This window comes from Mastigoproctus giganteus, chromosome 1, assembly GCF_048544385.1.
Source record: "Mastigoproctus giganteus isolate SK-2022 chromosome 1, ASM4854438v1, whole genome shotgun sequence".
NCBI classification, from domain to species: domain Eukaryota; kingdom Metazoa; phylum Arthropoda; class Arachnida; order Uropygi; family Thelyphonidae; genus Mastigoproctus; species Mastigoproctus giganteus.
In genome coordinates this window covers 204,666,584-204,680,617 of record NC_143575.1, presented here as the reverse complement: position 1 = coordinate 204,680,617, position 14,034 = coordinate 204,666,584, and the positions used below count along the sequence as shown (strand labels likewise).

The following is a 14,034-nucleotide window of genomic DNA, read 5'->3' as shown; positions in this document are numbered from 1 at the left end:
CTGTAATTAAATCAAAAATTAAGCAATTTTAAAATATAACTGGTCGAATGCACCTTTAAAATGCTGTACCTGGGGCTGGTGCCCCACTTGCCCCACCCTAGTTTCAACTCTGCTCTACACAACAGGTAAGTGCAGTAAAATACAGTATTATCACAACATTTTTTGATGTTTTTTTATTTCAAAGTACAGCAGTCCTTTAAAATTTTCTAGTCGACTTCAGTGACCGTATACATTTCTTTCAAGTTTAATGGATAATCGTGATAAGTGAATAGGCCTTACCTCCATATAGTCTGTTAAATCGAGGTTATTTGTTATATATATATATATATATATACACAGGGTGTCTCAAAAATATTGGTGCAAACGTTTAGGGGAGGTAGGTAACATATAAAAAGGAATGTGAATCGCATAGGAACCCATAACTGGAAACATCACCATAAGTCGGTACACAGTGCTGTTCATGTTCACGAGAGGTAAAAATTTCTGGTTTACTCATTCAAGCAGTAGTCACCGCATGAAGAGCATGCATCAATATACGAACTGTGAGCTGGCAGACATGCACCTAGTGTATGCACCTAGCTTCCCAGACAGACATGTACCGGACCACCGTTTGTTTGCGCTTGTGCACAAAATTTGTGCGATTATGGGTCATTTAGAAGTAACAGGAGTAGTGTGGACAGACCAAGTTCGACGCGAACTCCCGCCATAGAAGAAAGTGTGTTGAATGCCATCCAGAATAATCCTACTACCAGCACATGTGCCGTTACCTCTGGCTTAGGAGTGTCTCGTTGCAGTGTACAGCGTGTCTGGCATGACGATTCCTTACACCCCTTTCATCTCCAAAGGGTTCAGTTACTGCTCCCCCAAGATCATCCTGCACGTTTGGCTTTTGCGCAGTGGTTTCTCCAAGAAAGTGTTCAAGACTTGAATTTTCCAGCCTATGTTTTGTTCATGGATGAAGCTTATTTCACTCGGGAAGGCTTATTCAATCAGCACAATCTCATGTGTGGGCTCACGACAACCCACTTGGTGTGCATCCCATACAGCACAACATCGCTTCCCAATAAATGTGTGGGCAGGTATGGTCAGTGACTGCTTAGTTGGCCCATACCTGTTACCATCCCACATGAACTCTGCTAAATATCGGATCTTTCTTGAACAAGTTCTACCAGGGTTACTTGACGATGTTCCAGCAAATGTGAGACGCAACATTTGGTTTCAACATGACGGGGTGCCTGCCCATTATGGGAGGTGTTCGTGACCATTTTAACAGGCGTGTTGGGCGTCGTTGGATTGGCCATGGTGGACCTGTTGCCTGGCCCCCACACTCACCTGATTTATCGAGCCTTGATTTCTTTCAGTGGGGGCCTTCAAATCTATCATGTGTGAATCGCCTGTAGAGACGGAAATGGATCTCATGGCGAGACTCGTCTGCGCTGCTGCTACTGTCAAAGAAACTCCAGGTGTGTTCGACCGTGTCTGCCAATCCATGCTGCATCTGTGTCACGCATGCATCGCATCTCATGGTGGAACCTTCGAGCATCTGTTGTGACATCATGAAATGTATCCATCTCGTACTCCATTGTTAATATTATGTCAAATAAATGTTTGCCACTAATTACTGTCTTGTGTCATTTCTGCTTCTTGTGCCTGTGCTACTACTTTTCCGTGATGTTTCTGGTTATGGGTTCCTATGTGATTCGCATTCCTTAAGAATGTTACCTACCTCCCTCCCCTAAACGTTTGTACCAATATTTTTGAGACACCCTGTATATACAGTAAACCTGTGTATACAGACACCGCTATTCGCGGTATCTGTAATCGCGGTCGCTGATTTAATATAAAATGATACCTAAAAAAATGTGAATTTTAAAGCGCCGTGAACATTTTCCGCTATAAAAGAACATGGGTGTGGCTAAAATTATCTTTCCCGGTGAAAACAGCTCTCTGTATGACAAAATCGCGGGCGTGGATGTTTCTCGCTAATCCTTGTTCAGTATGTGCTATGCGCTTGTCATGGAAGGTTTCATCATTTGCTTTTAATTTATATGCTTATAAATTGAATAAATTTATCAATTTATAAATTGATATGCTTACAAAAGTGATAAATCTACCGTTTTGCAATGTAAAACAGACTTTTTCGAGTGTGTTACTGGAAGAAAGTGATTTTATTGTGGACAAATTCTTTCTAACCCATACAAAAATATAGCTACGAATAATAAGGGAAATGTGAAAATATCAAAGAAGGTGATGGCATTAGCGAATAAAATTGAGCTATTAGACAAAATTTTTAATGGTGAAAGTGTCTCCTCAGTGGCAAAACATTATAAAATCAATGAGTCAATGGTACAATCAATCAAAAAATCGGAAGAAAAGAATTCGCCGTAGTGTCCATGAAAACGCACTAATTGCTTCAAAAATTTGCTCTGTAACTCATGATGTTAAATTAGAAAAAAATGGAAAAAGCTTTAAATCTGTGGATAGAAGACCGAATTCAAAATAAAATTCCGTTAAGTTCACTCATCATTCGTGAAAAAGCAAAACTCCTTTATCAACACTTTAGCGAAACTGGTGATAGCACTGGCAGGATAAGTTTTTTAGCTAGCAAAGGCGCTGGTTTGAAAGATTTGTTTGAAATTTCTAATAAATATTACATTTAATATTACATTGTTTCTTATTTTCATTTTGATGCCATATGCTTGCATTTCACTATGTACTGTCTATGTACATAGTCATATTATGAAGGTACATAGACAAAATTTTAGACTAGTTTTTCTTATATATTTCATACTTTGGAACGGAACCCCTTTATTACTACGGGAGTCATAACTCAGTATTCGCGTTTTCCGTATTCACAGCATTTCTCAGGAACGTAACCCCCGCGAATAGCGGGGATTTACTGTATATGTTATTTATGAGATTTTTCTTATATATGCATTTTTGTCATTGGGTATATCTACTGGTCTACCTTGCAACATGCTGCAAAGATAGAGCTTGGTTATATTATTTGTATATACTCATTTTGTGTATTGTGGTCACAGGCAGTGATTTAGTGGCTTAGCTAAAAGAGGTGAAATTAGATAAGGAATTAGGATAGAAATAGACACTCTGCCTTCATATAAACTAATAGCCCATTTTAGTGTGGAAGAAAATTATTTGGAAGAAAGTATCTGGGGGTAAAATTGCCTTCTGTGCTAGTAACAGCTGTTAGACATAATATATATATACATAGGAAATGATAGGTGTGATAAAGTTTGATAGAGGTGCATAGATGGAAGCAAAAAATACACAAAGTGCCAAAGACTAAAAGGGTGAGGACAGCAGAAAAATGAAGTATTGTAGGTTTGTAAAAAGAGAGAAAGAATGTGAATATACTATATGTTATGATGAATTAAGAAAATTATGGGCAGAATTGCAAAGCCAATTAGAAGTGGGGGAACTGTAAAATAAAATGATTAAACAACTAAAATAAAAGTTGAGATAGCTATCATCAGAAGTGGGTGGGCAAGATTAGCTATAAGTCGAAAAAAGGGGGATAGCAAAAATGCAGAAATCTGTTGTTAGCTAGAGTAAATATTGATACGTGGTCAGGTATTTCATCAGGGGACTACACCTGACCACGTATCAGGTGTAGTCCCCATTCATCAAAGTGAATGTACCCGTGTGACGAGGAAGTAAGCAATTAAACAAATGAGGAAAAGGAAGAATCAATGACTAACAAGGTAGTGTAGAAAAGACACTAAACTTGGTTTAGGCTGGCCGAAAGCAATATCAAGATGCTATTCCTCTGCTATCGCTCCTTTTTCCTTCTTAAACAAAGTTGTGTCCTTTCTACACTACCTTATTAATCATTGATTCTCCCTTTGCTGGCACCTTGCCTCATTTGGTTAATTGCTTACTTCCCCATCACATGGGAATGGTTCACTTTGACGATTTCACACCTTCTTCTCCCCTCACTCAGGTTACTTCAACTGATATAAACAGAGAACTATTGGCTTTCATCTTTGGGTCTCCAGTGTTGCTCTGTAAGCACACAGTAGTAGTAGTAGTGGCGTGTGATGCAAGAAAGCAAATGTATGAGCTTATGCAGCATCAGCCAAAAAAAAAAAAAAAAAAATTACAAAACCATCCCCTCCAGTTCCTCCTTAAATTTATTTAACCTATCAACTTCCACAATGACAGATGGAAGTTTGTTCCAACAATTAACCATCCGCTGGCTAAAGCCAAATTTCCGCATATCTATTCTACATCTGTCCCTCCTCAATTTCAATTTATGCCCCCTTAGGTTCGTAACCTGAACAAGTGGAAGAATCCCATCAGAATTCAGCGTGCTCAACCCATTCAGTAAGTTGGCATTAACCTGACTTTATTCCGTTTTCTAAAGTTACTATGTTTAAATTTCATACCGTATTTTGCCTTCTTTTTGAATACAAACCTTCATTCATTTCATTTTTCCCTTAACTAGATTTAATTGGCATTATTTCAGCTTTTTAACTCTATTTTATACTTATATATTTAATTTTATTCCTTTTGGTATCTGTCGGGTTGGCTATGTTGTATACGTTTCGCACATATACATCATAACAGAAACAGAGGTCCTTATTGCGGTGGCTCCTACTGTTTTGGCTGCCGACCCTGTGAAGAAGTAGTTGAAGCCCTAGGACCCACTGCTTTAGGTACCATCGTTATTATCATTATTATTTTTATGTTAATCTAATTTAAGTTCAGGTTATCTGCTTTTACTTTGCTACATTCTCAAATTTTTTCCACTGTTATTACATTTGACAGGTCAGCACCCCTACCCAATACACTGAAAATAAACATTTGTCTATATATATACAGGGGTGTTTCAAAAGTGATGATCAATAATTTAAAGGTGAACTGTACAGACTACAAAATGCAAAAAAAGCCTAGTAAACTTGGGTCCTTAAGCGAATCGTTTTTGAGATATTGCACATTTCTAGTTGGGATCCACTGCTGACAAGGTGAACTATACAGAGTTGGGATCCACCACTGACTTGTTTATTTAGGTTAGGTTATGCTCATTCTCTCCCTTTCCCCTTTCTCAATGCAGGCATACTAGTACTTGTCAGGCAGGCATACTAGTACTTGTCAGAGGATAGTCAACATGGAAAGAGGTTACAGCAATAAAGAGTATGTGGACATGCATTTCACGTATGGTAAAACCAATGGCAGTGTACTTGAGGCTGCACGTTTGTACCAAGAAACATTTCCCTGCCGAAGGCAGTCCAAAAGGTGCACATTCATCAGGGTACATCAATGCCGTAGAGAACATGGGTGCTTCACACATGGAATACGAGCAGGTAAACCCAGAAGCATAACACCTGATGTTGAGGAAAGGGTGTTAGAAAGAACAGAACAAAATCCAGGAATTTTGACAAGGAGGTTGCTCTGCAAGAGTGTGTACTGAACGTGTGACGAATTTGACATCACCAATTACTGTATTCCTACCATATCCAGCTTGTACAAAGTCTCAGCAATACAGACTACCCTCCTAGAGTGCTCCTCTAGTCAGTGGCAGATCTTAACAGAAAATGTGCATTATCTCAAACGGTTCATTTGTGGCCTGATGTTCAATGGGACTTTTTTACTTATTTTAGTTTGTACTTTTCACCTTTAAATTATTATTTAAAGGTGAAATTATTATTTAAATGTTTGAGAACAACAAAAAAGACGTGGCTAATCATGCAGTCAGACCTGGAAGTTCTCTGATCATTACAAACAAGCTGCTAGCACAGCTCATGGGGTTTTGTCAATGAGATACAGAAATTCTGCCAGCAGAAATAAGGAGGTAATTATTCTGCTGTATAAGGCAATGGTAAAGCCACATCTTGAATATTACATACAGGTCTGGAAGTCTTATTTTAGAAAGGATATGGACCTGTTCCAACAGGTCCAAAGAAGAGCAACAAGATTAGTCTGGGACACAAACAAGGCCCCCTTACTGAGAAAGACTTCAGTTCTGCAAGGTGCAGAACTGAAGTTGGAAACTAGGTAACTATTTTCCAACCTCAGCAAGTACCTAGTTTCCCAACTAGGTTTGAAGGTACTAGGTACTTTCAAAGAGACCTGATTGAAGTCTTTAAAGGTTTAAATGGATTGAGTGTTATCCTTTAAACATCTGGTGTTATCCTTGCTCTTCCTTGGACAATATACTTAAGGGAACTTAAAGGCAAAAATTTAAATTGTAAAAGGATGGTTGCAGGATAGCCATGTGAAAATTTGCTTTTGGGCACACAGTAATCAATTGTTGGAGCGAACTTCCTTTTGGCATCGTGGAAGTGGAAAGTTTGAATAAATTTATGAATGGATTATACAAATTGTTAGTGGTGACATACAGATGAGTTGGATTTTATTTTTTGATGGACTGATTCCATATAAGCTTGCTTCCTTCCTTCCTTGCATCATTTGCCACATCTAATACTAATAATATATCTCAAATACCACATTTAAGGTGGTATAATGAAAATATTTAACATGTTTCTCTCAGTTATTAGTATTAGTTGTATGATGCAAAGAAGCACCAACCAAAAAAAGTAATAATAATAATAAATGATTAATTAATCTTTTTTAAAAAATAAAATAAACTACCTATGTGATACCCCCTTATGTAGGTCCAGCTTCCAGAAACTGTTAGCATCAGACACATATGGAAGCAGCTTTTACTATATATCCAGTAATTAACAACTTGCTGGCTAAAAGAAAACTTCCTACAATCCAGTTCAAGCCTCTTACCTCTGTAATTTAAATTTATGGCCTCCTGGTTCTGGAATAATTTATAACAATGAAACTTTTATCGTCATTCATTTTCTTTCTCTCAAAGAAAATGTTTAATCACTTAGACACTAAACTTTTCTTTTAGCAGCTATTTTTAAGAATGAAATAAATAAAAATACTTAAAAATAAAACAAAAATAAATTGACATCTAGCACTGGAATTAAATAGGAAGCAAACTAATTGGGTAATTTATTTCTTTGTATGCAAAAATGAAAAAAGCCTCGAGATAATTATGCAGTCAGATATGAAGTTCTCTGAGGAATGCAGACAGACTGCGAGGACAGCTTATGGGATTTGTCAATGATATACAGGAATTTTGCTAACAGGGATAAGGAGGTGATTATCCCATTGTATAAGGGCACATCTTGAGTACTGCATTCAGGTCTGGAGGCCTCATTTTAGGAAGGATGTGGAGCTGCTAGAATGAGGAGAGAAGGGCAACAAGATTGGTGAGCAGAACAGGTGTGCTCTTACCAAGAAGAGCTTCAGTTCTGCAAATTGCAATGTCTGGAGATTAGGCACCTGCAAGATGATCTGATTTAGGTGTTTAAGGCTTTGAATGGATCAAGCATGCTCAATGCTGATGGGATTCTCCTCTTGCTCAAACCATATAGATGAGGGGGGGCACAGATTCAAATTGAGGAAGGTCAATTACAGAATAGATGTGCAGAAGTTTGTCTTTAGCCAGCAGATGGTTAATTGCTGGAGCAACCTTCCACCTGTTGTTGTGGAAGTTGATTGCTTAAATAAATTTGAGGAACAACTAGACAAACTATTGGAGGGAATGAATAGGTGAATGGGAGGTGTCATCATTTTTTTCCCCCCCGCTGTATAAGCTTTATTTCTCAAATCATTTGCCACTGCTAATGTTCAAATACAACTGAGTTGGCAGTATACTGTTAGTATGGGTCAGACTGGAATGTTTTTTCAATAGGTTAAAAACTGTACATCATATATACCTTTTGAGAAGTATGAAGTGGAATTGTTTTCTACTTATCTGTGTAAAAAAATTAATCTAATTTTCCTTTTTTTTCCCTCCATTTAGATGTGCGTCTGAAGTTCCTTACTGTTTTAATGATTATAGTCCTGTCCATCAGCATCACCATTACTGTCCTTAGGTTTGGTATATCAGTTTTAGAAGATAATTTTGTGGCTGAACTATCAACTAATTATGCTAATTCGGTAGAATTTATGGCCTTTTATGGACTATTAAATTTTTATCTCTTCACAATGGCTTATGTATATTCTCCATCTCGCAGTGCTTTCCTTGGTAAGTTTTTTTTTTTTTTTTTTTTTTTTTTTTTTTTTTGAAATGATTAGTAAAATGTAATCAGTTGGTTAAATCCTATAGGATGTTTACAGTGATAACAGAATTGTTTAATGAATTATAAGAATTACCTTGTTTTTTGAACAGTTATCATATTTATTTGAATTTTCGTATAAAATTAAAATTCATATAAATTTTCATTAAATAGTTTTTTTTCTCTTTGTGGCCTGTGCTTTTTATATTCATATGTACCTATTGTCTTCACCATGTCTATCAATCTGTACCAAATACGGAGGATGCGGAAAGGTCAGGGAATGACCACCGCACATCCCCGGAGCAATATGGCCTTAGTTGCTAATGCTCCTAAAAACCAAATAACAACAACAACTATCAATCTGTCTGTCCATCCACATGTAACTAAGGGACTCCCAATGAACCAATTTTCATGAAATTTTATATTTAGGCCTTTTAAAAAATATTTGCCAAGGCATTCCAAATTTTATTAAAATTGGAAAAATAGAAATCCAGCAATTATTATTTCTTTTTTCCATATAAATTGCATGGCAAAGAGAAATTCATGGATTAAAAGTAGTTTTAATATGGTATTGCTAGCATTAGATAGTCCATGCATGCCTCATGTGTATTGTTGTGTAAGACTTGTGAAAGTGGTATGTATCACTTGTAAAGAGATACATATATATATATATAAAATATACAGACAGAATAGGCCTCTGTAGTCTAGTGGTCAGGAGTGGGAGTGCAGTAGCACATGCCATTTGAGTAGACCGGGGTTCAAACCCCTAACTGCTAAATACAGTCGATCTGCCAACCCACACCGGACCAGCTTGGCAGATTATGGTCCATTTCCCTCAACATGAATTTTTGAGGAGGCTTCCATCCTGCAGTGGATTGATAATGGTGACAGTTTTTTATATAGACAGAAAATATATACACTCATAAGTAGACAGAAAAGAGACTTGGAGGTAAAAAAAAAAAAAGAGTATACAAGAGGAGAGAAATAAAACTAGAGAAATAAATATACAACTGTAATTAAACTGAATGAATAAATTTAGAAAATGTAAAACTATAGAGTTTTATTAAGTGTTCTATAAAGTTATAATCTTACTAATTAATTGATAAGGGGATAACTATATTACTTTTCACTTCTATTAATCACATATATAAAAAAAAATCACTTAATTAAAAAAAAAATGTTGTGTATTTGCCTGAAATGTAATTCACTGTGTACATTAACTTACTTTTTTTAATATTAGGGCTGGAGTTCCTAGGGTTGCTTTAAAATCATGATTGTCTATTTTTCTTTGAATTTGGGATTTTTTTTTTTTTTTTTTTTAATTTTAAAATGTTCTTGTTTCGTAGGTTTTCAATAGAATCATCCAATAGCAAGCAAAGTCACTTATGTCTTACTAAGTAATTATTAAGTTATTAAACAAAACCACATAAAGTTACTTCAATATATATATAGCTTATTACATTGCTCTCTTTATTTTAAAGGGCTGTAATTATATAAATAGTGAATTTTGTTTGCATATTGGAAGAAAGATATACATTATACATAAGACCATGTTGCATGCAAATGGTTGGATGTTAATTTTAATTTTAAAATTCAAAGAATCAAATTGTTGAGGGCATTATATTTTTGCCTCATTAAATTTTAACACTTTAATAGTGTTAAAATTTGAAGAGCATGGATGAAAAAAAAAAAAAAAAACAGATCTTCACTGTTGATATGTGTGTACATCAACAGTGAAAGGTTTGATTTTACGTGAGCAAGCATGTTGATGTGCATATTACATGCTCATTCATGTACCTTTTTTTTTTTTTTTTGGCATGACCATCTTTATTTTTTGAATTTTAATTAAAAAATTTACTAATGCTAAAATATTGACAAACGAACAATAATCCAGGCGAAGGTAAAGAAAGCCAACAGGAGAACCACGGCAAACTATGGGCAACTTACCAGACAAACTGGTTTGCCACTACCACAGTTCTCCCTGCATTCTCGGTAAACAGACAGTGCGTGTTATTGGTAGCAACAGTAGAAGTCAAGAACAATATATTGATTGACGTGTAGGTGCGATAGATGGTGTACTGATTGGTGCATGAACACAACAGACGATAACATCATAGTGTTAAGTGATTGATTGAAATTATGATATGCATATATATATATAAAGAATCTTTTTTTTTTCCTATTATTTCCTAACCTAACCTTTAAAGTTAAGTAAGGAAACCTTTTCCTGTTATTTCCTAGCCTAACATTTAGGGTCAGGTTATAAAATATAACAAAAATAAAGAAACCTTGGTAAAATTCAGAACAGGGTACACACTCCAACGTAACATAACCTAACCTTTTTTTCACTAGTCTGCTTGAATCCATCCCGAATTCATGACGTAAACTAACCTAACCTTTTTTTCACTAGTCAAAAATGAAAGTCTATTAAAAAACCCACAGAATTAAAAAACGCTGATAGTCTGCTGTGCACAACCTGTTCTGAAGTTTAACCGAAACTGGTAAACCTTTTCCTTTTTTCCTAACCTAACCTTAAAAGTTAGGTTATGAAAAAAGGAAAAGGTTTACCGGTTTCGGCTAAACTTAAAAAACATAACCTTAAAGGTTAGATTTCCTAACCCAACCTTTAAGGTTGTTAGGAAATCTAACCTTAAAAATGTACAAAGAAATCAGTAATGTGGTTTTTTAATAGCGAAAACACTCATGAACTCCAATAATCTGCTTTTAATAATGAGAAAAAAAACTAATCATTACATTGTTTGTCCTGCGCGCATGTCAATCAGTATATCATTTTCAACTTCTACTGCCACTACTGATAACATTCACCATCTGTTTACCGAGAATGCAGGGAGAAGCTGCGGTAGCAGCAAACCAGTTTGTCCAGCAAGTTTCCCGTAGTTTGGCATGGTTCTCATGTTGCCTTTCTTTACCTTCGCCTAATCCTAAATTACTTCTATTATTATTATTATTTATTTTTTTTTTAAAATTATATATTGGGTGGTGTACATACAACGTGTACACTATGCACCCACTTGTATAACTTTTTGAGCTAAGGTGGCTAATGAGTTGTGTACCCATTGGGGAGAGTGAATTTTTGTAATTAACTTGAGATAAATATGGTGTTCCTGCACAATAGACTACTGACATAAAATATCAAGAAATAAATATATTAATATCAAATTTTACCTGTTTTCTGAAAATTCATAATTAATTAAAATTTAATCCTCTGCTTTCAGAATCACGTTTGAAAGATAATCCTACCTTATCAATGATTAATGATTCTGACGAAGAAGTTATTTATGGGTAAGTTGTTGATAATAATTCGTCTTTAATAATTATATAAAGCAAACCAAAAGTTAAAATTATATTAAATATTAGGCTGTTTTTATCAAATATTCATTTTTGACCCTTTCCCTCAATTAAATCTCAGATTCACAATCAACATGAATGAAAAATCGACTCTGTACGTTCTTAAGCAGACCGAAAACTTTTGACATTAGTAGGCCATATTTCCACTTTTATAACATAAGGTAATTCTGTTTTATAAAAACTAGCAAATTAAAAAAAAAGATAGTGCATGGGTATTTTTATTATATAGACATACTGTAGTTTCTGGGTCATAAGACTAATCACACTATAAAACATACTAGGTTTTAGAACAATTTGGAAAAAAATATTTTATCCCATATATTTGAAGCATAACTTCAAAAGTGCTTACTAAATAACCATTGTAGAATTAAGCAATTACTCCTTATAGGATCCCAAAAATTTCATTGCTACTGTAACATTTGACAGTTACATTTGGGTTTATTGGTGCTGATGTTGTTATAGTGAGCTGTCAAAGAAGCAGGGTGCAATGTCATATCATCATATGGTGCAGGTAATTCAGCTTCACTAGAACAGCCTGCAGTGGTGTGGAGGGGGGGGGGAGAGAAGGAAAAGATAAAAATGAAACTTGAAGGTTAATAAAGAAATATTGAACCAGGGCCCAAGTTCACAATACACCATTTTATCATTTTTATTAATGACCCTCAAAAGAGAAAGATTCCTTAAAGAAAAGATGGCTGCTGTTAAATTAGAAAATAAGGAAAAAAACTAAAGTTTTTGTATGCTTGCAGAAAGGTTTAATATGAACAAAACACAAAATAATGATTTTCTTCAAAATAATTATGTCATTAATTGTGACTTGAGCTTTAAATGGAAAAGAAAATTCTAACTTTAGTCAAGGAGAAAAAACTGAGACAAATGCAGTGAATTGGTTCTGCTTTATTCAACTGAAGTTTCAATTTATTCAGTTGGTTCTGTTTTATTCAATTGTGTAAGAAGAGCAAAGTCTCACAAACTGTTCAAATTATTGGTGCTGGTGTCAACATTAGTAAGCAAACTCTTAATGCAACAGAAGGTAACTGGAGACTAGCAAATAATTGAAAACAAATAATTTTAAAGTTTGTAATGGCTGGCTTAAGAAATCTAGAATATGGCATTACATTTCATTTAAGGCTATAAACATGATAGAAAATTTGTTACAATAAACAAGCTACTGATAATATCAGAAATTGGTTGGCATCTGTGCATCATATGATGAAGAAAAAAAATTACAATTTTAATTGCATTTAAAGAAAACAATTACTCCAGGGCTTTCCAGACAAGACAATATGTTTCAAGAAGGAAAATGTAGCACCAGTAAAATATGAAAAGAAAGGGTTGCTAATATGATGTTAGGATAGTTTGAAATACATTGTTAATAGTCTTAGATGACAAAGTGGCTTATAATTTTTAATGACAGAATAAATAAATAAAAAAAAAAAAAAGCAAATCCCCTTTTCTTTTTTAATAATGATACGTTTTACATCCTGATCTCGATCTCAGAATGTAAAATTATTTTTCTGGTCCCAAACATAACTGCATTATGCTAACTGTTATATCATTAATATTTATAAATTGTGTAAACAAGACAACAGGAAATTTATATATTAAATGTTAATTTGCATACTGGTGAAAATCAGGTTTGACTATTGAGCGTGTGAACTCACTAAATTTATGATTACATTATGAGCAGCCTTTTTGGATATATTCCATGCATAAAAAATCTTAAAGGCTGTTCTAATAAAGTTGGGTTTATTGGTACTGATGTCAACATTAGAAATCGTGAACTTGTAAAAGACACACTCAAGGTTGTTGCTGAATTAATAAAGGACTCTGACTCCAGTAACTTTACAGAATACATAATAATTGATGATTTAACAACAGAAAATCATGTGGAGGATATAAGGGATTTTGTAATTACCGGAAGGACAGAGGATGATAAAGAAAATGAAGAGGATATAGATAGCATTACTAATGAATGTAATACTGAATATTAAAATATTTGGATGGTATGAATTGTGTACAGTCATTAAAAAGATTTGTCCCATAAAAAATGGTGTAGATGTACTGAATTTAATTAAAAGAAGCTTGCAATTCAAAATAGAAATCAAAGTGAAATGATGCTTTATGTTTTGCACAATAATGAGTTGTATAGTAAGCATTAGTATTATATAGTGCAAGGAAGCCACAGACTATTGCTACACCAAAAAAAAAAAAAAAAAAGAGTAGATAAGAAAATACAAAATATGCACTTCCCTCCTCATGTAACTATCTAGTTGACCTTTCAATTTCTTCAAGCTGTCAGTCTCAACTACCTGGGAAGGCAACTTGATCCAGTAATCAAAAACTCACTGGCTAAAAGAAAACTTCCTGCAATCTAGTTTAAACCTCTTTCCTTATAATTTCAATCAGTGCCTCCTAGTTCTGAACAGTGAAAATTCCACCTTCATTCATTTTACTAACCCTTCTCAGAAGCTTATAAACTTCAATCAGGTCCCCTCTAAGGTACCGACGAGCTCTCTAGCCCACATAATTAGTCTTTCCTAGTACAGTTTCCCTTTTGCAAATC

General features: G+C 34.7%; 1 protein-coding gene across 1 annotated transcript in view; it reads left to right on the top strand.

Moving 5' to 3' along the window:
• Nucleotides 1-14,034, top strand: part of LOC150091460 (transmembrane protein 181) — a 162,872-nt gene that overhangs the window by 132,173 nt on the left and 16,665 nt on the right. Inside the window, exons 12-13 of the mRNA XM_090368503.1 lie at nucleotides 7,844-8,068; nucleotides 11,336-11,402. Coding sequence (XP_090224629.1) covers nucleotides 7,844-8,068; nucleotides 11,336-11,402 — 292 coding nt within the window. The remainder of the gene's footprint in view (nucleotides 1-7,843; nucleotides 8,069-11,335; nucleotides 11,403-14,034) is intronic.